Source organism: Ostrea edulis, chromosome 9 (assembly GCF_947568905.1).
Source record: "Ostrea edulis chromosome 9, xbOstEdul1.1, whole genome shotgun sequence".
Taxonomy (NCBI): Eukaryota; Metazoa; Mollusca; class Bivalvia; order Ostreida; family Ostreidae; genus Ostrea; species Ostrea edulis.
In genome coordinates, this window is record NC_079172.1 from 23546613 (window position 1) to 23567893 (window position 21281).

General features: G+C 36.7%; 1 protein-coding gene across 1 annotated transcript in view; it reads left to right on the forward strand.

Annotated features, from left to right (window-relative positions):
* The window catches only part of LOC125660282 (uncharacterized), a 53682-nt gene extending 33844 nt beyond the window's left edge, over positions 1–19838 (forward strand). Inside the window, exons 12-20 of the mRNA XM_048892105.2 lie at positions 277–293; positions 4642–4657; positions 7771–7958; positions 12786–13541; positions 13804–13854; positions 15161–15356; positions 16710–16720; positions 18192–18502; positions 18725–19838. Coding sequence (XP_048748062.2) covers positions 277–293; positions 4642–4657; positions 7771–7958; positions 12786–13541; positions 13804–13854; positions 15161–15356; positions 16710–16720; positions 18192–18502; positions 18725–19654 — 2476 coding nt within the window. The 3' untranslated portion in view covers positions 19655–19838. The remainder of the gene's footprint in view (positions 1–276; positions 294–4641; positions 4658–7770; positions 7959–12785; positions 13542–13803; positions 13855–15160; positions 15357–16709; positions 16721–18191; positions 18503–18724) is intronic.
* Positions 19839–21281: the final 1443 nt, after the last annotated feature.

Below are 21281 nucleotides of genomic sequence, written 5' to 3' on the forward strand. Positions count from 1 at the left end.
TTATTAAGATTCGTATGCACATTGTTAATAACTGCAATGTGTTAATGAAGAAAGGCCTATCATTACAATTTGCAAAAATAACTCCGTTTACCTGATCAGGATATACGGCTCACGGCAGGTGTGGACCGGTCGACAAGGGATGCTTACTCCTCCTAGGCACTTGATCCCACCTCTGGTGTGTCCAGGGGTTCCTGTTTGGCCAACTATTTGTTTTGTATTGCTTAAGGGATTTATGAGATTAATCACTGTTCGTTTTCTTTGCCTTTCATATCAAAGACAAAAACATTGGAAATGTAAATACTAAATAACAGTTTCGTCCGTGCTGACTTGGCGAACTTCCCTTGAGCTGCTCGCTACAAATGTATTAAAAGCCTGTCGCGTTAGCCCTATATAGTTGCCTCTTACGACAAACAAGGGGTACTGAGAACCTATTCTAACTCAAATTCCCACGGGAGTTCAGCATTTTGTAATCCACCCATCTCTCCTTGCGTGTCGTAAGAGGCGACAAATTGGGGCGGTCCGCAAAATCCGAGGTCCCTTGTCACAGCAAGTGTACCACGATAAAGATCCCTCCCTGCTCAAAGGCCGTAGGCGCAGAGCATAGGCCTAAATTTTGCAACCCTTTACTGGCAATGGTGACGTCTTCATATGAGTGAAAGATTCACGAGAGGGAATATTCAATCAATCAAAGCCAAATATACATCTGTTGCAAGGAAAAGATTAATTACTCTTTCAACTACATAGACCTCGGGTTATTGAAAATCCCAACTATGCATGTCTAAAGTTAAAATTTATGATTCAAAGCTAAAATTAGTGTTGGATGGATACAATGCGTTATCAATTACTACATATATAACATGTATTTTGGAAAAAGAGTAGATAATTTCAAATATCTATATACATGTACATGTATACCTAAACAATAATTGACATAAAACTTTATTTCATATCAATGTGAAAAGTCTAACTTCTTTTTCTATATCCAGTAACTTCAAGGATTATTATTTTTCCCGTGGGGATCCGGGTTAGAATAGGTCCTCAGTACCCCTTGCTTGTCGTAAGAGGCGACAAAATGGGGCGGCCCCTCGGATGAGACCGCAAAAACCGAGGTCCCGTGTCACAGCAGGTGTGGCACGATAAAGATAAAAGAAGTTGAGTTGTAATTGAATTACTGTTGTAGAAGACAAAATTGGGTGGAAGAATCCGGAACAATACAATTATGAAAACTCAAGGTCGAACCGAAGAAAAATCAGTTATAGGTTGAATTACTGTTTTAAAAGACAAAATTACGTGAAAATATCAGGAACAATGCAATAATTATACGATATATATATTATAATTGAGCCGTTCCTAGCAAAAATCCAACAATGTTTTTTTCAAAAAACGTCATAATGAAAACACGTGACGTCATATTTTGCATACTTGTAAAGAAAAAGGTCATGGTTACCAATCACGAGTTGGTTGTCATCTTTGATTGACTGTAATATTTTTTAAATAACAATCAACATTGCTCTAATATATTGAGGGATGTTCTCTATAGTTCACACTTTAAATAGTTCTAATATACTTCAGGGCCCTTATTGCTAGAACTTGTCCCTTTCTCAGGATAAATGAAAAACTTGCACATAAGACGACCAAAGATATTAAAAGATGCAGAAAAATTAGCACTAAATTTACACTAAAGCTACGAAACTACATGTATTTACATGAAAATTACATGTTTATTCTTTTTGGCTGGCTATTCAGTATGTTTAAAGATCGAATTAAAACGTATCCTATTTTGTCCAATGAGCGGATCCTTGATCATGCATAGTAAATTAAGTCTATCCCTACAGCTTTTAGCTTACATGTTTTGTCTGCAATATCATTTCCAATCGTTACAAATGACTTTGGATATAGATTGATTATTGTTTATGGAGACGTCGTCATTACCGGTGAATGTTTGCAAAATTTAGGTATATGCTCGGCGCTTACGGCCTTTGAGTAGGTAGGGATCTTTATCGTGCCATGCTTGCTGTGACACGGGACCTTGGTTTTTGGATGACAAGTGACCTATTCTAATCTGGATCCTCACGGATATGTATATGTTGGTAAACTTTTCTCGAGTACCAAGGGATTTAATGCCGAGCGAAGCGAGGGACCAAATCGAGTGGCGAGAGAAAAGTTTAACAACATACTTAGTACATGTTTCACACGAGAAACGAAAACTCTTTGTGGTCTCTATTTGATTTATTAACCCTTCCGTATTTTTACGCCCCCCTTCGAAGAAGAGAGGCATATTGGTTTGCACCTGTCGGTCGGTAGACCACATGTTGTCCGCACGATATCTAAAGAACCAATCACTTCACTTGATCGTAATGATATTTTATATGTGGGTTGGTTATGAGGATACAAGGACTCCTATCGATTTTCAGGTCAAAAGGTCAAGGGTCAATCTACTCTGGACATAGGAAGACCTTGTCCGCTCAATATCTTGAGAACCCTTTGCTTGACAGACATCAAACTTTGTACACTGGTACATATCAAGGAGTAGATGACCCCTATTAATTTTGAGATCACATCCTCAAGGATAAAACTGGACATAGGAATATACTGACCATTCAATGTCTAGAAAATACTTTGCTTGACAGACATCAAACTTGGTACACTGGTACGTCTTCAGGAAAAGATTACCCTTATTGATTTTGAGGTCACAAGGTCAAGGGTCAAACTGGATATAGGAATATGCTGTTTACTCAATATCTTGAGAATCCTTTGCTTGACAGACATCAAATTATGTACACTGGTATATCTTCATTAGAAGATGACCCCTATTGATTTTAAGGTCACATGGTCAAGGGTCAAACTGGACATAGGAATATACTGTCCACTCGATATCTTGAGAACCCTTTGCTTGACAGACATCAAATTTGGTACACTGGTACATTTTCAGGAGAAGATGACCTCTATTGATCTTGAGATAATATGGTCAAAGGTCAAGGGTCAAACTGGACATAGGAATATACTGTTCGCTCAATATCTTGAGAACCCTTTGCTTGACAGACATCAAATTTGGTACATTGGTACATCTTCATGAGAAGATGATCCCTATTGATTTTGAGGTTACATGGTCACAGGTCAGTGGTTAAACTGGACATAGTGATATATTGTATCCTATATTTTAAGAATTATTTGTTTTATTAACACCAAACTTGGTACACTGGTACAGCATAAGGAATAGATTACCCCTATTGAATTTTAGGTCACTTGGTCAATCCACTCTTGACATTGGAAGATATTGTCTGCTCACTATTTCAATTTGGTGATACTACTATCAATCAAATTATGCATGTGCAAGCTCATTTGACGAGAAACTGGCTCTAGTTCGGAGTCTCTTTAGGCGGGGCGCGTGATGTCCACTGTTGATAATTTGAGATGAGTTCACTATATATTTCACCGGATTATGTGTGATGACGAAAGGTACATACATAGCTGTTCTTTGACGGGTTTTACGAAGCTCTGAAATCTGTTTTTCCTGCTTGTTAGAATCCAGTGCCGTTAAGGTTTTCTGGGTATGTATAGATGTAAAAATGGCGCATACACATCTGGCGTATGCGATGTTACACGTTTTGTGTGACTCGTGACTTGATATGAAAACTTGATAATGATAAGTGTCCGTTTCTTTGCTGTATAAGTTGCTTGTAATGTGATTACTGTCATGAAGTATATATGGTTTAAACAAAAGAAAATCGAGTTCAGAACGTCATTGTTAAGGTCAAGTACAATCTGATTGAAATCACTAGCGATCTACGTGAGCGGATCATAAGATCTGATTTTAATCAGATTGGGTCAAGTAGTGTGCATGTGATTAAACTATATTAGATTTGAGCTTTAGGATTTTGTTTTTGAAGTGATTTATTTCTTTAAAACACATATTTTCCTAATGCAACCTTAATGACCTCCCTATGGTATTTAAAGATGTACAGTGTATACATGACCTCCCCATGATATATAAAGATGTACAGTGTGTACATGCAGTTAATATAAAGATGTACAGTGTATACATGCAGTTAATATAAAGATGTACAGTGTATACATGCAGTTAATCTGGCGTAGTTATATTTTACTCTCCTTTCAACATGTCTGCCAGACACTCACCAATTTTTTTTAATTGAAAGTTGCTTTATTGATAGTGACTTTAAATAATGTGCTGAATAAAAATACTGTTTCATAATAAAGATACAATTAATCTGATTAAAATCAGATATTAGAGATTTTCTGAGGGGAAGATAATCCAAGATGAAAAATGATTACAAAAAGTTACATGTACAAGTTTTACCAATGAAACCTAGCGAGATAAAACTTGTACGCGTGTCTTTAATTTATTGACGAGTATCTTTACTCGATCTGATTAAAATCTGATCTTTGATCCGCGTTATTGTTCAACAATTTCCCCCGCTTTCCGTACCTGTTCAGAATTATAGTAACGCGATGACTTCCGCCGTTACATTGCTTGATATAATATCATCTAACAGTTGTTCAGAAATTAGTTATGCATTCAATTGATACACTCTGGACAATTTTTCAGCGGTAAGTTCGTCATATACATGCATGTATTTATACCTGTACATACCATTTATGCAGTATGCAAAACGACAGCAGGCGAGGTTAACTGCAAGTGTTATTTCTATTTTTACCTACTGTGCGGTCCAATATCAGTAAAGACACTCGAGGTTATCGATCTTTCTTCCAGTTTGTTAACTTTGACATATTTATTTGTTAAAATCTATTTATTATATGTACGTGTTCTTTTACAGAGAGCAGACAACAAAGAGCTTTTGAATGAAACACCTGAACATGGCTAGAATAATTTACACTGAAATCTTCCATAGAGATCTTTTTCCCCTTAGATTTTAATTATCTTATTAAGAACAAAATCTCACCAGGCAGCAGAAACATTTTTGTCTCCCCCCCCCCCTAATTTGATGAACAGAATTTATGAGTATATATTATAGCATGAATTTCAAGTTCTAAAGGTTTGATCCAGTCAAGTAATTTTCAATTACCTTACTATGCAGCACTGTGACTTGACCCAAATTTGTTTGTTTAGCAGAGCGTATTTATCAATTTGAAATTATCGTCTTTTAAGTGATATCGACACGGCCATGCATTTTGGAGTGATACACCTTGACACTGGTGTTCCAGGGAGATTTATTAATTTGTTGGTGCACGTGATTTCTCAGCACTGGACTTTTTGCAAAAACTGATGTGCCCCCACGACGAACGTCAAATTACAGTATGTAATAAGATATGATTGTCTCTTTCATGATAAGCATTTCAGAGAATAGTTTAGTATAAGTGGGATGTGTTACGTATAAATTCGTATCTCTATACAGATCCTAACCAGACCGTGAGGGTGGCGGTGCGAGTGGTGTATTTGCCCCCTCCCGCCTCCCCAATCGGAAAACGTCATTCATTATATAAAGAAGTCAAACATGAACTGGAAAATAAAGCTTGCCCCTTAATATTCAATATTTAACTACATGTTTTAACCATTGATCTCTTGTCTCCACTAAATTTGAAATAATTTCATATGATCTAAACTTAAGACAATCCAGAGATTTGTACCCTTCAGGAATTCTGCTGAAGGTCAGACCCTCTGAAGAAAAATCCAGGTTACGGGCCATGTTTATTAACTCGATTCAAAATTGTAAATATGTCCAGTTGATAACAGTCTAGGCTACGGATGATGAAAATGTAATGTTGATTACTTAAAGGTAAGTGAAACCCGAGCTCAACAGTATATAATCAGTTTTCTACGCCGATTATTCGTGCTCGGGCATTACGAATCCAAAACACAGCCCCCCTCCCCCTCCCCCCTACGGAATTTCTCCTTCAAATTCCTTTGTGTACAGAATGCTAAACTGCCAATTAATCAAACTTCAAGCATATATTAGCACTTTTTACTCATGTTTCCGTCGAAGATTTGATTTTCCAGTTTCAAATAAATTCATTACTTAGCAAAATTACGGACACGATCTCTATATTTTTGGTTTTTGTTCCATTTTTATACGTCCGTATTATGTTATGGTGCTGTCCATGCGGCTGGCTGTCCGTCCGTCTTGGGTCATGTTTTCCTGACCTTTTTCCGTAATGGATGCATGTACAACTCTGATATTTAATCACAATATCTCCCTCAAGAATTGCAAGAGTGAGTATGCATTTCAGCTGGATTGGTCTAATGAGGCCGTCATCCTTGACCTACTTTAGGGCTATAAGTAGGTCAAACAGTTTTCCGGACTTTTTTCGTTACAGATACAGATAGTGCCCTGAAATTTACACATAAGCTTCCTTACAGAGGAATACAAGTTCAGTTTGTATTTCAGCCGGATTGGTCCGTCCGTCCGTGACCTACATTAGGACTAAAAGTAGGTCAAACAGTTTTCCGGGCCCTTTTTCATTATGGATACAGATATTGCCCTGATATTTAGTCAAAGGCTTCCTCTCAGAGGAATACAAGTTCAGTTTGCATTTCAGCTCGATTGTTCCATCCTTAACCTACTTTTGGACAAAAAATAGGTCAGACAGTTTTCCTGGGTTTTTTTTTCATTACTGATACAGATATTGCCCTGATATTTAGTCACAGGTTTCCTCTCGGAGGAAAACAAGTGCAGTTAACATTTTAGCTGGATTGGCGCACTATGCCCTACAGTGCTTTAAGGGTAAAAGTAGGTCAAACAGTTTTCCAGATTTTTTTGGTATGGTCGCAGGTATTGCTCTGAAATTTAGTCACAACCTCCATTTCAGAGAAATACATAATCAGTTCACATTTCAACTTAATTGGTTCACCATGACCTGCTTTAGGGCTAAAAGTAGATCAAATGGTTTCCTGGACTTTTTATCATCATAGATAGATATTGCACCGACATTTTGTCACAACCTCACAGTGAAATACATAATCAGTTCATATGCCAGATGGATTGGTGCACCATGACCCATTTTAAGGCTTTTCTATTCAGAATGTGTGTTTTATCAATTCAGAGTGCATAATATGCTTCCAGGTTGAATTTCACTTTCCGACGGGCGTATTTTGTACCGTTTGCGGGTCTCTTGTTTGTAAGTTATTACTATGTAATAAACATCATATGCATACCCCATTACATATCAAACTTTGTTAACCCTCAGTCAATATCGGCCTTTATTCCCGGGCGCTGTCAGGGTTCCTGTCAAATTGGGGTCTTACGTAATGCGATTTGTATTATCAAAATGGAGGTGCCGATTTGTGTAACAAAGTTGTAAAAAGTTATTATTACAGTAATACAGCTGTATACTAGAGAGTACACGTGGTATAAGGTAAACAGGAGTGGGGGGGGGGGAGACTGGGAGAGAGAGAGAGAGAGAGAGAGAGAGAGAGAGAGAGAGAGAGAGAGAGAGAGAGAAGATGAGAGAGAGAGAGAAGATGAGAGAGAGAGGGAGAGAAGATGAGAGAGAGAGAGAGGATAGAAATGAAAGACGGGAGGAGGGGAAGATAACCCCCTACATGTAGAGTACGAAGCTGGTAACTCCCTTTTAACTATCATTAGTATTTGCCATTTGATATGGTATGGCACTTTCTTACTTCAGTACAGTATTTTCCGCGAGTTCTTCAGGTTGTTGAATGTATATGAATTTACCCAATTTATAATGATGTGTCCTACATAATTTATACATGTACATGCATAGCGCCGATCTCACATCTGCCCAATGCAAAGTTTACGTTGAATCTTTCATTCTATAACAGAAACAAAACAGTATGAAATCAGCTGACACTGGATGGGCGATTGTTGTCCTGGTCGCTGCCTTCGGGATCCAGTTCTTGACATCTATCCTTATGTATGGAGCTGGCATCATACACTTGTCGCTTCTGGACGTCTTCCAGAAAGATGACGCCACCACATCCATTGTTGGATCTCTACTGATCAACCTCATGAGTATCACAGGTATATTCGATATCATGATAGCTACATTGTATTTACTCATGTTGTGAACAATGCACGTATGAATCTTAGTAATATAGTACGTCTATTTCAACGGAGGCAAATTTCGACATTTAAATGAAAGATGAAAAAAATAAATTTCATTTTTGAAAATACATTTTTAAATCGTGGCAAGCTACTGACAAACAAGTTTATGGTACAGGGATTTCAACAATCTCGATGGAAGTAAGCATATCGCGAGTTCTATGGTCGTTATAACGATCTAGTTCGTCAATACAACCTATCACTGGATCAAATGCTCTCTGAGGTGGCAGGGGACAGTTTCTTTGGTTTTGAAGCATGTGGATAGGGGGTATACACCAAAGTCAGATTATGACAGACTAATGAAAAATCATATTTCCCTTTTATGTCAATACTTGTATTTCATATTAGTGTAGTTAATAAAGTATGACCCTAAATTACATGTAATCTATAAATACTGGTGCTGGTGCACAAAACACACTCTTAGCAGGTTCCCCTTTTTTGCTTTGATTTTCCCTCATTTGGGCTAATCCGCACCACCCCCACACCATCACAGTACCAAACATGGGGATTTAGACACTGTGCACAATCAAGAACCCTATCTGCCCTTCTCAAAAATCTACCTCTCATATGGGGCCATCCACCTTCCCTCACAGCTACAGACCTTTTGCTAGACCCTGCATGTTTTCACCGGAATTTCTTCAGCAACTGACCACGTGTCTTAGTTTCGTATTTGCACCCATCTATATGCTAGGAATCATGGTGACACCTACATGTTGTATATCAACATTTTTACTAAGCACTCAGCTACATTTGACATGCATCCTAAAATTATTGTATACATTTTTACACATGTAATATCACTTCAAATACGGGGTAATTCCATTTTTTGAAAAAGTTGACCGGGCTGTCCCCTGCTACCTGACGTGTTTCATACCGATTGTTAGGCCGTTCTTGGAACACTGATTTTGTCTATGGATAACCCCGTTTACCTTATCAGGATATAGGGCTCACGGCGGGTGTGACCAGTCGACAAAGGATGGTTACTCCTCCTAGGCCCCTGATACCACCTCTGGTGTGTCCAGGGGTCCATGTTTACGCAACTATTTTGTATTGCTTAAATGAAGTTATGGGATTGATCACTGTTCGTTATCTTTACCTTTCATGAGAGTTTGAACTGCAACACGAAAGCTTCACGCCAGTATAACATTAAATAGTGACCCCATTGAAAAAAAAGAAGTGCTAATGCACTACACGAAGTATGCCGAAGTGAAGCGTCGTATTTTATACTCGCATGTAATTTCAAAATTAAAATTTATTTCTCATAAACAATTAGATGGATACTCTAATTTTGTGAACCGTTGATATTTTCCCCTCAATATATATAATTTTGTTGACGAGAGCCAATTAAGAATAACAGACAGTTATCATTTGGGTTTGTTTTTTTATTTACTAGCCTTTGCATACAGATATTCATACATTTTTGTTTGTTTTGAATAAAGGTCCTATGACGAGTTATTGCATCAACAGGTGGAGCTGCAGAATCACTTCCGCCTTAGGAGGGATACTATTGGTCATTGGATTAAGTGCTTCGTTCTTTACAAAATCGTTTTGGATAGTGCTGGTAACCAATGGAATAATTTCAGGTAACTTTATGAGTGTTGTTATTATGGCTGTGCACCTACCTAGGTCATATCAACATGCAAGCAACCTCAGGTAGGGCAGATTAAGGTTTCTTCAATCAATACTTGCTTGTCAAATGTTCAGTTATGATTCCTCTCCCTTTTTTTATTATTGTAATACAGTACCTTTCTGTGACCTTGAAATTTCCTGTAATGTGTATAGGCAATGTAACTAAAAATATGTTCAGCGAGACAATCATTCGTCGACAACGGCTTTTCACAAGTGCCAAGATGAAAATGGTGCGCTCATATTCACTGACAAATCAGTCAACGAAACACTAAAGTAACTTTGAATCGTGTTGACGAAGACGGGTGCTTACTGCTGTGTGCAGTAACAGCTTACCATTGTTTACAAAAGGTATCCCTGAATATGACGATGTTTGATATTTTTACCATATATTAACGATGTCATTAGTTTCTTAAACATCTTGCACTTTTTAAATGTCTGTCTGATTACATGTACTTTCAATATCATTCATTTGGACCGGTCGCGGTAACTCAGTGACAGAGCTTTCGTAAACAGGAGGTCATGTTTGACGCTGGCATTTAAAATGGAGAATCGTGCAATCTGCTTGAAATTATATCCTTTGATCCGCTCCCATATATCGCTAAACCTTGGATCTACACCTTGGATTTAATTTTAATTAAATTGGAGAATCGTGGGTCTTTCGGATATACTTCAGGTGGGATCCGGTTTTTTGAATACATGTAGTTCCTCAGTACCCCTTGCTTGTTGTAAGAGGCGACTCAATGGGTGGACCTTCGGAGACCGCAAAAACCGAGGGACAGCGTCACAACAGGTGTGGTACGATGAAGATCCCTCCCTGCTCAAAGACCGTAAGCGCCGAGCATAGGCTTAACTTTTGCAACCCTTCACTGGCAATGGTAACGTCTCTATATCAGTGAAAAATTCTCAAGGGGGGGGGGGGCGTTAAACAATATGAATCAATGGGTTGGATAGGATAGGACCACAATAGGGGATCAAAGTTTTATATGGGAATATCTTGGGAAACATCTTTTAAAAAAAAATTCTCAACAACCGCAGGATCATGATTTAATCATATTGATACAATATATGCAAGGATCTTCCGCCGCCGTAAAATAACTGAACTATTGCCAAAACGGCGTAAAACTGTTATCTATCAATTAAGGGCAAATTCACGTTTGTTCAATATGCAACTTCCGAGATATCAGCTCTTCTATAATGGAGGTACGTTAATCATCTCTTCTGTGATGAAGGTACGTTAAGTGTTCTGTTGAACGTTTGGGTGCGTACAAGATGTATACATATACTACAGACTAGCTATGTAAATACGGATAAGAGTCATGAAAGAGCAAATTTTGCTTATATCAGCCGTTGGTATACATTACATTGACCATATCAAGAATAATATTTGTTTGAATTAGACCATTAAATTAAATATGAAATTATTTTTTATTTCCTCCTCTGCACGAGTGATATTTTAATCATAGAAAAATGGTGATTATCAGTTATTTTTAGCTAATTTATTATTAAGTACTAATAAACTTACTAATATTGTGTGTCCCTGCAGATTGGGTGGTTGCATGATGTCTGATAATCGGCCTTAAGGCAATACATGAAGACAACGATAAGCATTTGTACCCACCGCGTGTGAACGATAGTATGTTTGCGTCTCACTGTGCATAAGAGTTCCACAAAGGGAAAGAACTATTGGACAACTCGGAAATTGCGTATTTAGCCGATCCCCCGGAGGTACATGTAAAATAGAGCCATAGTAGGATATCAAAGTTTGGTATGAAAATATACAGGAAATTAAGGTAGTACTCTACATCGTCATAATGACTGACTTCCTTTAAAAACATGGATGAAAAAATCGATATCAGAGATATTTGACTTTTCCTTTTCCATTTAAATACCTAGCCGAGTAGCTCAGTAGGCTAGAATACCGACTGCTGAACTGTAGGTCTCAGGTTCGAGTCCATCAGGGGTTTTGATTTTTTTTCTTCAGATTATCTTGTACTAAAACTCTATTTCTTGACAAAATAAAGTAAATTTGAAAATTTTCAACTTCAAAATATTGTTGTACATATCCTCCACTTTTCATCTACATCAGATTTCTCTGGTGTAGCACACCTCCTTAATGAAAACAAATTATTTTCAAGATAAGCAGGACCACTTCAAATCATATCAAAATGTAATTGTTCTGCGGATTCAATTTTCTATTATGCCACCATGACTAAATACTGGGGGTGGTTGGTTTTGTCATGTCTGTCTGAAACCTTGCCGGTGACTAAATACTGGAGGGGGGGTTGTTTGTCTGTCTGAAACCTTCCTCATAATGTTTGAATGATGAGTGATAGTTCTGTATATTCCTGTAGACAATATTTTTCTTTTGGTATCGCAGTTTTCGACCCTGAGATCTTGACCTTTGAGTTTGACATACTTTTATGAAAATCTAACCTAGGCAATATTTAATTTAGGGATTTCATATTTTGTATAGATTCCTACGTCAAGACACTTCATTTGATGCCATGATGTTTGACCTTGTGACATAGACCTTGGAATTCTAAATCTTTTAATCTAAAGTTTTACCGGGTCATAAGTTTTGACTGGTTAGTGAAACATTTTTTATATTTCATATGACAAACCTTTCTTTTTCATACCAAAGAGTTTCATGACGTTTTAACCTTGATCTTGGATTTGACTTACTTGTAAGAAAAGTTAACTTTGACAATATCCTTTGAATTGTTTAAGGTAGAGATTGCATGTGTTATGTATAAATTCCTGGTGGAAAGACCTTGACTTCATTCCATGAACTTATTTTACCTTGTGATCAAGGTTGTGTCATGGTCATGTCGTGACCCTATGGGAGCACAATATGGGGTCAAAATCTTTTCAAAGGGATAAAGATTGCGAAAAAAATCCTTTCACAGTAGCTGAATAACAGCAAGGCCAAGGTGATTCATGTCAGAAATGTGGTCCACGTACCTCTTGTGTTGTCACTATTCTTTTTGTTACCGAAGTAGATATCCTTTGGAATTAAGAAGTCGGTGTTTATTCATTCTATTGAAAACATTAAAAAATGCAATTAATTCTTGTTGACAATGGGTTTTGATTTTCTTTATTTTGAAATATTTCATTCAGGTATAGGTATTGGATTAGCACTGCTTCCCTGTCCAGTTGCCATTGGATATGCGTTTCCAAAACATAGTGGATTTGCTATGGGCATTACTACTTCCGGTGTTGGACTGGGAATGTTGGTTAGTGGACCAATTACCAAACACCTCCTAGACACGTATGGCCTACGAGGAACATTTCTATTTTTAGCTGCGATTGTGTCTCATATCATACCGTGTGGTATGCTATTAAGAACTCCACTACATAAAGAGCTCAAAACAGTGAGAAAGGAAGACAGATATGAGTATTTCAAAAGTTACGTCACCTTGTTTAAAACACCCGCTTATATGTGTGTTCTTCTGGGAGCAATATTGTGGAATGTTTCTTACGTTGTTATCATGGTTCATCTACCAAATTACGTCGTGCATTCTGGTTTTTCCAAAGATGAAGCATCATTCATGTTCACGGTGATCGGTATCGGCACGATATTGTCCAGACTAACGATTGGACTGGCGATCGGACCCGGCGGTCTGGATCCACTATTACTCAATTTTGGACTGACAGCTTTTATGGGTGGTTTGATCGCAACATTTCCTCTTTTTATCACGTATTCAGCAGGCCCAGTCATCTTTGCGTCACTATACGGAGTTTACAGTGGAGGATTGCTTGTATTCACCGTCCCTCTCTGTTTAGAAATGGCGGGAATGGATAAGCTGACGTCTGCACTTGGTCTATGGTTCTTTCTTCAAGGACTGGGGTCCTTCATTGGTCCACCTCTAGCAGGTAATGACTTCAAATTACATTCTGTATGTACACTTTGAATATAGTATTTCTAGATCTAGCAAACTAGGGAAAAAATTAGTTGATGTATCTACGTTATTTTGTAACCTCGTTCTGATTTTAAATTAGTTGATGTATCTACGTTATTTTGTAACCTCGTTCTGATTTTAAATTAGTTGATGTATCTACGTTATTTTGTAACCTCGTTCTGATTTTAAATTAGTTGATGTATCTACGTTATTTTGTAACCTCGTTCTGATTTTAGGTCTTGTTCTTGACATGACCGGATCTTATGGAGTCTCATATTTCTTGTCAGGTAACGTAACACTTTTGGCTTCTGTAATATGGTAGAAGTTTTGTTCACACACTATCGCCATATGCAATTACTTAATTACATATGTATGCGCGGCAAAGGTAAAAAGAAGTGAAGATAACGAACAGTGCAATCTCTACCCAGAGTTGTCGTCCCTTGCTCTCACTTACACCTCTGTCAACGTCTCAAGGGTTTTGCAAGAGTTTTGTAAAATGGCACGTATGCTCAAATAAAGTATGGTTTTGACGTCAGTTACAAAAATATACGTAAATAAATAAATACTGAGCAGATGTCAAGTCTTTTTCTGACACAAGAAGCATTGATTTGGGTTGAAACATGGATATTGGGTTGTTCTATTGCACCAGGCCTATATATAGGTACATGAAGAATGTATAGTAATGGGGGGAAAATCTACAAATAGTTTCTTGTCCTACATTTTCCCAATATTTTATAAAGTAGTTCTTAGTTTTATTAGCCGTAAAAAAAGTGGATTTACATGTGGAATAACATTGCTTATTTTGAGACGTTTTAAATAAAATAGGTATACGTGAGTGTAAGGGGGAAGGTGTAAACGCCGGAATGAGAGTAGTGACATGAATTAAAATCACAATATCTCCACTAATACTTGATATATTTTCATTCGGTAAAGTTTCCGCACATCTGTGAAACCAGGGCTATTAGAATATGTAAACATATTTGAAATAAATTAATGAAGTATATTGAAAAACCTTGTTGGAATGGACCGAGCTCGAAAAAAAATACTAATCTAAACTGATGGAATAGACTCGTTTAAAGAGTGTAAGGAACGATAACTCTGGGTAGAGATTGATTTCAAATCACGAAATATTTTGTGTTTCGTTGTATTGATGAAGACTTAAGATTTTTATATCATTTCTTTTTACTTCAATGTGATTTAGGATTTTTTTTAATTATAAGATAAACATTTTAAAATTTGTATCTGAACAAGTCCCATTTCATCATAAATATTGACATTTTACGTTTGCATTTAATATAATTTGTCTGATGTATCACGAGTAAAACAACAAGACGGACTATTTCGCATTATTTCGTTATGCTTTTGTCGATAATACCTATTGTATTTTTATTGGATATGTGAAGGCAAGACTTTATAGATCAGCCAAATACCGTTTTTATCGACCGGAGGTTTCGCATCAGGAGATGTGTTTTACTCCCATCACCTTCCACCAGAAATATACCACCCTAATTTTGATACTCTTCGCTTATTAATCATTATTATTATTTTTACAAACATGATTATTATTAAGATCTGGATTTTATTTATCTGTAGGTCTGTTTACCTTGGTAGCTGCAGTGTTTTCATTGCTCGCTTCAGTTTGGAGAAAATCCGAAAATAGAAAATCGTCAACACCGAGTGAATTCCTTGTTTCTATGCCCAAAGAAGATGTGGATAAGCTTAAGAATTATGATGACATCATGTTCTCTAAAGAACAAACTCGAAAACTGATGTCAAATGATGCACAATAGTTTTTGCTTTAATAACATGTTTGTGCAAACTGCGCAATTTATCTTAATGGTTTAAGGAAATGGTTTATTGATATGAAGATTTATTTTATTACTGATATGAAAACAACAGTGCAATAATGTGATTTTGAGCATCGTATATGTTAAGTTGGAACTGTAGTTTTTAATTTTCGTTAAATTTTATGAATACGAGTTGTTCCCCTTTGTCCATGAAATCATTTCACTTGTTGGTGCTATTGATGGTATTCAACTGAAAAGCTTTATAGATGATCTTTGTATCTAATCAATGTGAAATGCAACATGGAAGGGTGCCTTGTCAGCTAAATAAATATGAGTATTTCAGTGTTTTTATCCATAATGTCATATCATATTGATTTTAAAACAGATTTGTTACTCTTGCGGATCATTAATTTCACAAGGGCACATTATTCTTACAGAAAAAAGAAACATTGAGAAAAATTATTGGTCGAAAAGGGAAAACCAAAAAGGATACCCATTTCAAGTTTAAAGAAGTAGTTAATTTGTGCTAGCTAAAATGTACAATATCAATGTCTGTTTATGAATGTCGGTACATCTATCAAAGATTCAGTTATAAATACCATAACTACGTAAGAGGTACCTATAAATACATTTTGATGACGTTATTTCAGGAGTATCCTTCCTTCTGACCCGACCTCTTGCAATTTGGTCAATCTAGATGTTAACTCATGATCGAATTCTTGCACAATGCTGCACAAGGTAATGTTGATGAAGAGCATCCAATCTGCCACTAAAACTGGAAGCATTATAAACAATATCCAAGAAAACCCACAGGAATAATAATTTGACATCTTTTATTTTACATGTCAAGTTGGTAACAGAAGAGATGATTTCTAATAAAACATTGATGCTACACTTGTACGATATTCGAACATGTAAACACACTAGGTCAATTCTAACACATTATTTGAAGAAGAAAAAATTTAAAGTGATTTTTTCTTTCTTTAGAAATTCAAGTGTGATTAATATGAATATCTACCCATGCATTGAATGAAAGCGAAAGAAAGTAAAATTGTTAAATACAAACAATTCATCATCGGGAGATATTGTATGTGCTTTTCATGGGATTTTATTCGAGTTGCAAGTCTGTTTGGGGACTCATTTGCTTTTCCTAATTAGTTATGGTGATTTGTTTTATAAAATGTTGATGTGTCATGGTATGCAAAGGAATTAAACATGAATATTAATATATTTTTCCAGTAATGATTCAAAAAGTATTTTATTGCACTATCGTACTAAAATTTTGGTTTTTTTGGTAACATTATTGTGGCTGGGAGAACGCTGTTTTGTAATGATTTAATATCTTGCATTCCTAGTCAAGATGCAGGTATGTCTCAAAACCAATTTATTTCTATATTTATTTTTAGGACTCGCATGATTTCGTCATTTTAAAGAAATGACAAGCTTTTACACCTCAACATGTCTTTTGTTATATGATTTACATGGAAACGAATAGAGCTGCAATGTTGCCTTCGATTAATAGCGATGTTTTTACCATAAATGTTAGTCTATCTTGAGTTTCAGTTTATTGCAGAAACCACAGGGGCTAAGCCCGTTTGGGCCCGAACTGTGTGATACCATAAATTTAGAAAGGGATCTAACTCTGAACCATTTAAAAAAAAAACTACCCACTCGCTTCAAATGCCTAAAAAAAAAAATCAGAAACTAGGTGCGGTGTGCGTAATTTGCCGATATCCGTGCATAGATTAATGTTTTAACTACTTGCAAACCAAATTGCAAGCCACAGGTTCTAACAATAACAGAGATATACGTCATCGTTCTCTCGATTTCACCTGTATATTTTTACTAGGACATTTATCGGTCCAGGTCACCGGGTGGTTTTTCACCTATGACAGCAGCGAAATTCAAACTATTGTGAAAGATTCAGACCTATCAATTAAAATTTCACATCAAATATCCGTTACTTCCTTGCTTACCCACGACTATTACTTCTAGTGTTGAGCTTCTGGCGAAGGAGCAGTAATTGTCTATATTTTGTGATTTTGGTCTGAAGTAGTCTGGGTTCAAACAAATTACCTTTTATTTTTTGAAATGTAGGATTATGTAGAATTTCGTGCGAGTTCTTACCAAGCGTGAGTCAAGATTGTGGGTGACATCTGGTTTCAGGTGTTTTCGTGGTTTTTCTTACTTCCTGTTGTTTCTTCTTCCTTGAAAAAAGTTGCAGATACAGACGATCAAAGAAAGGTAACTCAAAATAAAGATATGCAGGAATGCGAATCTTACGTAGACCTGCAGCATAGCCTTGTATCGGCGTTAGTCTTTGACACACCGTAAAAAGCATTAATCTTAGTTGGACTTGTAGTTTTAATGATAACAGCTTTTCAGGACTTTATTTCTACATCTAAATGTTATCTCAAAAACACCGGGTGCAGGAGGTCGGGTTTATCATTTAAATGTATATCAATCACTCTTCCTCATGTCGAGATATGAGCAAATTCTGAATTAGTTTTATTTCTCACCAGTGAATTATAAAGTGGAATGTGAATTACACCCCAGTTTTTATCTCCCCTCTCTCTACATGAATTGAAGAAATGTGTGGAAGCTGTGCTTCGGATGGAAATAACCATCCTTCAACAGAAGTATATTTAGACAAGTTCTTAAAATATATCTTCTCGCCCATACTTTTTTGTCTCGGTATCATTGGACTTATAATGTTATTCCTGGGTAAGTTAAGTTTTGATGGTTTGCAATGAATTATGAAATATTGCAGCACTTAAACTTGATAATAACGGAATTCAGACAAATTGTTTAGAATATAAGCATTTTTTCTTTTACAGTTGACAAAGTTAAATGCTATACCTATCCCCCTGCAAGTTTTTCTTCGAGGATAAGTCAAGCGGAGGAATTTTGCTGGATAGATTTTACCGAGGCTGTGAACAATAGCAACGCATGGCTGGAGAAAAGTAAACTTCCACATAAACTGTTTCCTGTTCTTATCATCGGGGAGTCCGCAAGTGTTCTTTTACCCATAATTCTCTGGTATTGGTGCTATGGGCGGCCTGTTAGTGATGACGTCAATTCGATACTAGATCACGCTAACTGTTTAACGGATGCTTACGGTCGTTATGACAGAGGAAACTATCTGACTGTATCTGAAAACCTTCACAACACTCTCGATAATTATCTCCAGTTTTTCATATATTTTCTAACAACACGTGCACGGTTCACCTATATTTCTTTTATAGTGAAATGGTTGTGCTTGGTTTTCATACTGTGCGGTTGGGTTGTTGGTCAAATACTGATTCACAAGAATTTTGAATTCGCAATTTTTCGAGATAAGTTTATATGTCTGTATAACACTGGTGTGCAGAACGTTGCTACATGTACTATTTCTACCTCCACTTACATGAGAGCTGTCTGGTTTATCAATATGGTCGTGACGTCTGTTTTGATCATCGCAACAGTGGCATACGTAATTGATTTGTTAAGACCAAAGCTCTACGAAAAGACTTTCCTCTACCACTCTGTCCCTGGCTGTATGGATCGACGGTTGGCTCTCTGTGTCAACAAATTCTATAAAGTTCAATACGTGTCACTCATTGCTAAATTTTGCGAAATGAACTCCCATATTCTTTATGATGTAGGGCGCTGCAAGACGTTGGCTAGAAAATATGCATTACTGGAAGGGATTTCACCCGGAAGAGAAAGTATAGTGGATAGACATTATCCTGTTATTCAGCCTTACCAGCTGGACAAATTTGCAATTCAATCCGAACTGCATTTTCTTAATATACAATCAAAAACTGCTAAACAAGATAATACTAATAAAAAAGAGAGAGATGAAAAAGCCAACAAAGCTGAAAGAAATTCTAAGCTGATTACGAAACGTAAGAGAAAAATTGAACCAAATTCACCCAGAAAAGCAGAAAAACTGAGATATATGCCTCACCATATCTTAAACAGGTCTTTGTACAAATTCGCAAAAAAATCTCCCCGAAGCCTTGACCAATCTCCAATAACAAACAGAAGCAACCAAAGTCGACTAACGCTGGAAGATTTAGAATTTAAAACATCGACTCCAGAAAACAGGACGCTGTCGAGAAGTTTCATGACGTCACTTGAATCCAGTAAAATACACGGGAAACGTTTTTCTCCGAATGCTACTCGGGTTTACCCAATCAATAGCATCCGCCCAATGCATCCGGCGGCTCGCACAAGAGAGTTAGATCCTTACGCGTATCGACTTCATACGTCCATACTTCGTAGAAATGCAGAAACTAGCAGGTCATGGAAGCCATAAGGACATTATAGTTTTCATCTCCATAGCACAATTTAGTACGATTTAAGGAGATATACATTTTCATAATGGCTGACTTCCCTTTAACACATGAATGATGAATATCAGTAATATTTGTATATTCCTTTCGATTACCTAGCTGGGTAGTCAACGTGTCGATTGCAGATCTGTAGGTTGCTGGTTAAAGTCCAGCGTGGGTTTTAAGGGTTTTATCCCCCCAGATTACTTTCTATGAAAACTGCATTTTTCGACTAAATAAAGTAAATTTGAAAGTTTTCAATTTTAAAATATTATTGTACATATCCCATATTTTTCATCTATATCAAATTTCCCTGGTGTAGTACTAGTATTCATCCTCATCAACAATTAATTCATAGGATAGTTTAATTGTCTGTTTTTCGTTTCAAACAAAGTACTTACTTTGAAATGGGTAACCATCATTCTGTTGTGATCAATCGTTACGTATTCTTTTATATAAATCAAGAGAGGTGGACAGATGCATGTACATGTAGATAGATAAGGTAGAAAAAAAAACTGTATTTTGGTATATTTAGTGAAATATACCTTTTGATAAAATATACGCACTGGAGTTTTTGCAGTTCTTTATATAGTGTATATTTCACTTGATGGCATTCCCATTACAAAAGTCCCGTGGAAATCTTCTGTACCCCTTGCTTGTCGTAAGAGGCTACTAAATGGGGCGGTCCTTTGGATGAAACTTTCGGATATGACCTTAGAACCGGAGGTCCCGTGTTGCGTCAAGCGTTGGCACATTATAGAACCCTCACTACCGCTGTAGGTGCTATCCATAGGTCTAAGGTGGTTGTACTTGACGTTTCAGTGCGAGTGAAAAATTCTCGACGCGACATAAAACAAGAAACCAACCACAGCATATTGGAGCAAGAAGATCCATACCCAGTAATAGAAATACTAACAGTGACCTCGTTATACAGACATGTGACTTTAAAGGGTGCATTATTCTGGATGCCCAAAAAGTTATCCTGATTAAGTATGGAGGATTCATAATCACCCTCTTTGCACCAGAATAATATATATCTGAAAGCTACTTGTACTTATTACATATTTAGAATTATCAACACGAGGTAGTGGCATTCTTTCCCCAAAATAAACTTCATGATATACTCCATGAGAAAATACTGTTTTACAAGCAAGAAAATTAAGTAACCAGAGGAAAAATCGTTATTTACGGTTGCTATGTAACAGCAATCACAGAAACTATATAAATACCGAATAACGCGATAAAAAACTGAACTTTGACTAATGATATCCACAGGAAGATCACTCTAACTTCTAAGCATCAATTTTATGAGGGAATATTTTCAGTTTTGTCTTTCCCCTATAAAAGAATACGTAACCCTTTTGACGTCTTTACGTATTTATAAAATATTTCAGTTAAGCAAAAATATATCTTGATACAAGTAAAGGAGCAATTATCAGAACTCTTCTGTGCAGTATATGTTCCTTGAATGCAAATGTCGTTTCACGTTAAGCACTGGCTCAACAAGGACCACGACGATGCCAATTTTCATCAATCGTTGTCATAAAACAGAAATTACGACTTTTCGAACAGCCCCACATATCCGTCCAGATTTAGTTCTACAGCTGATGT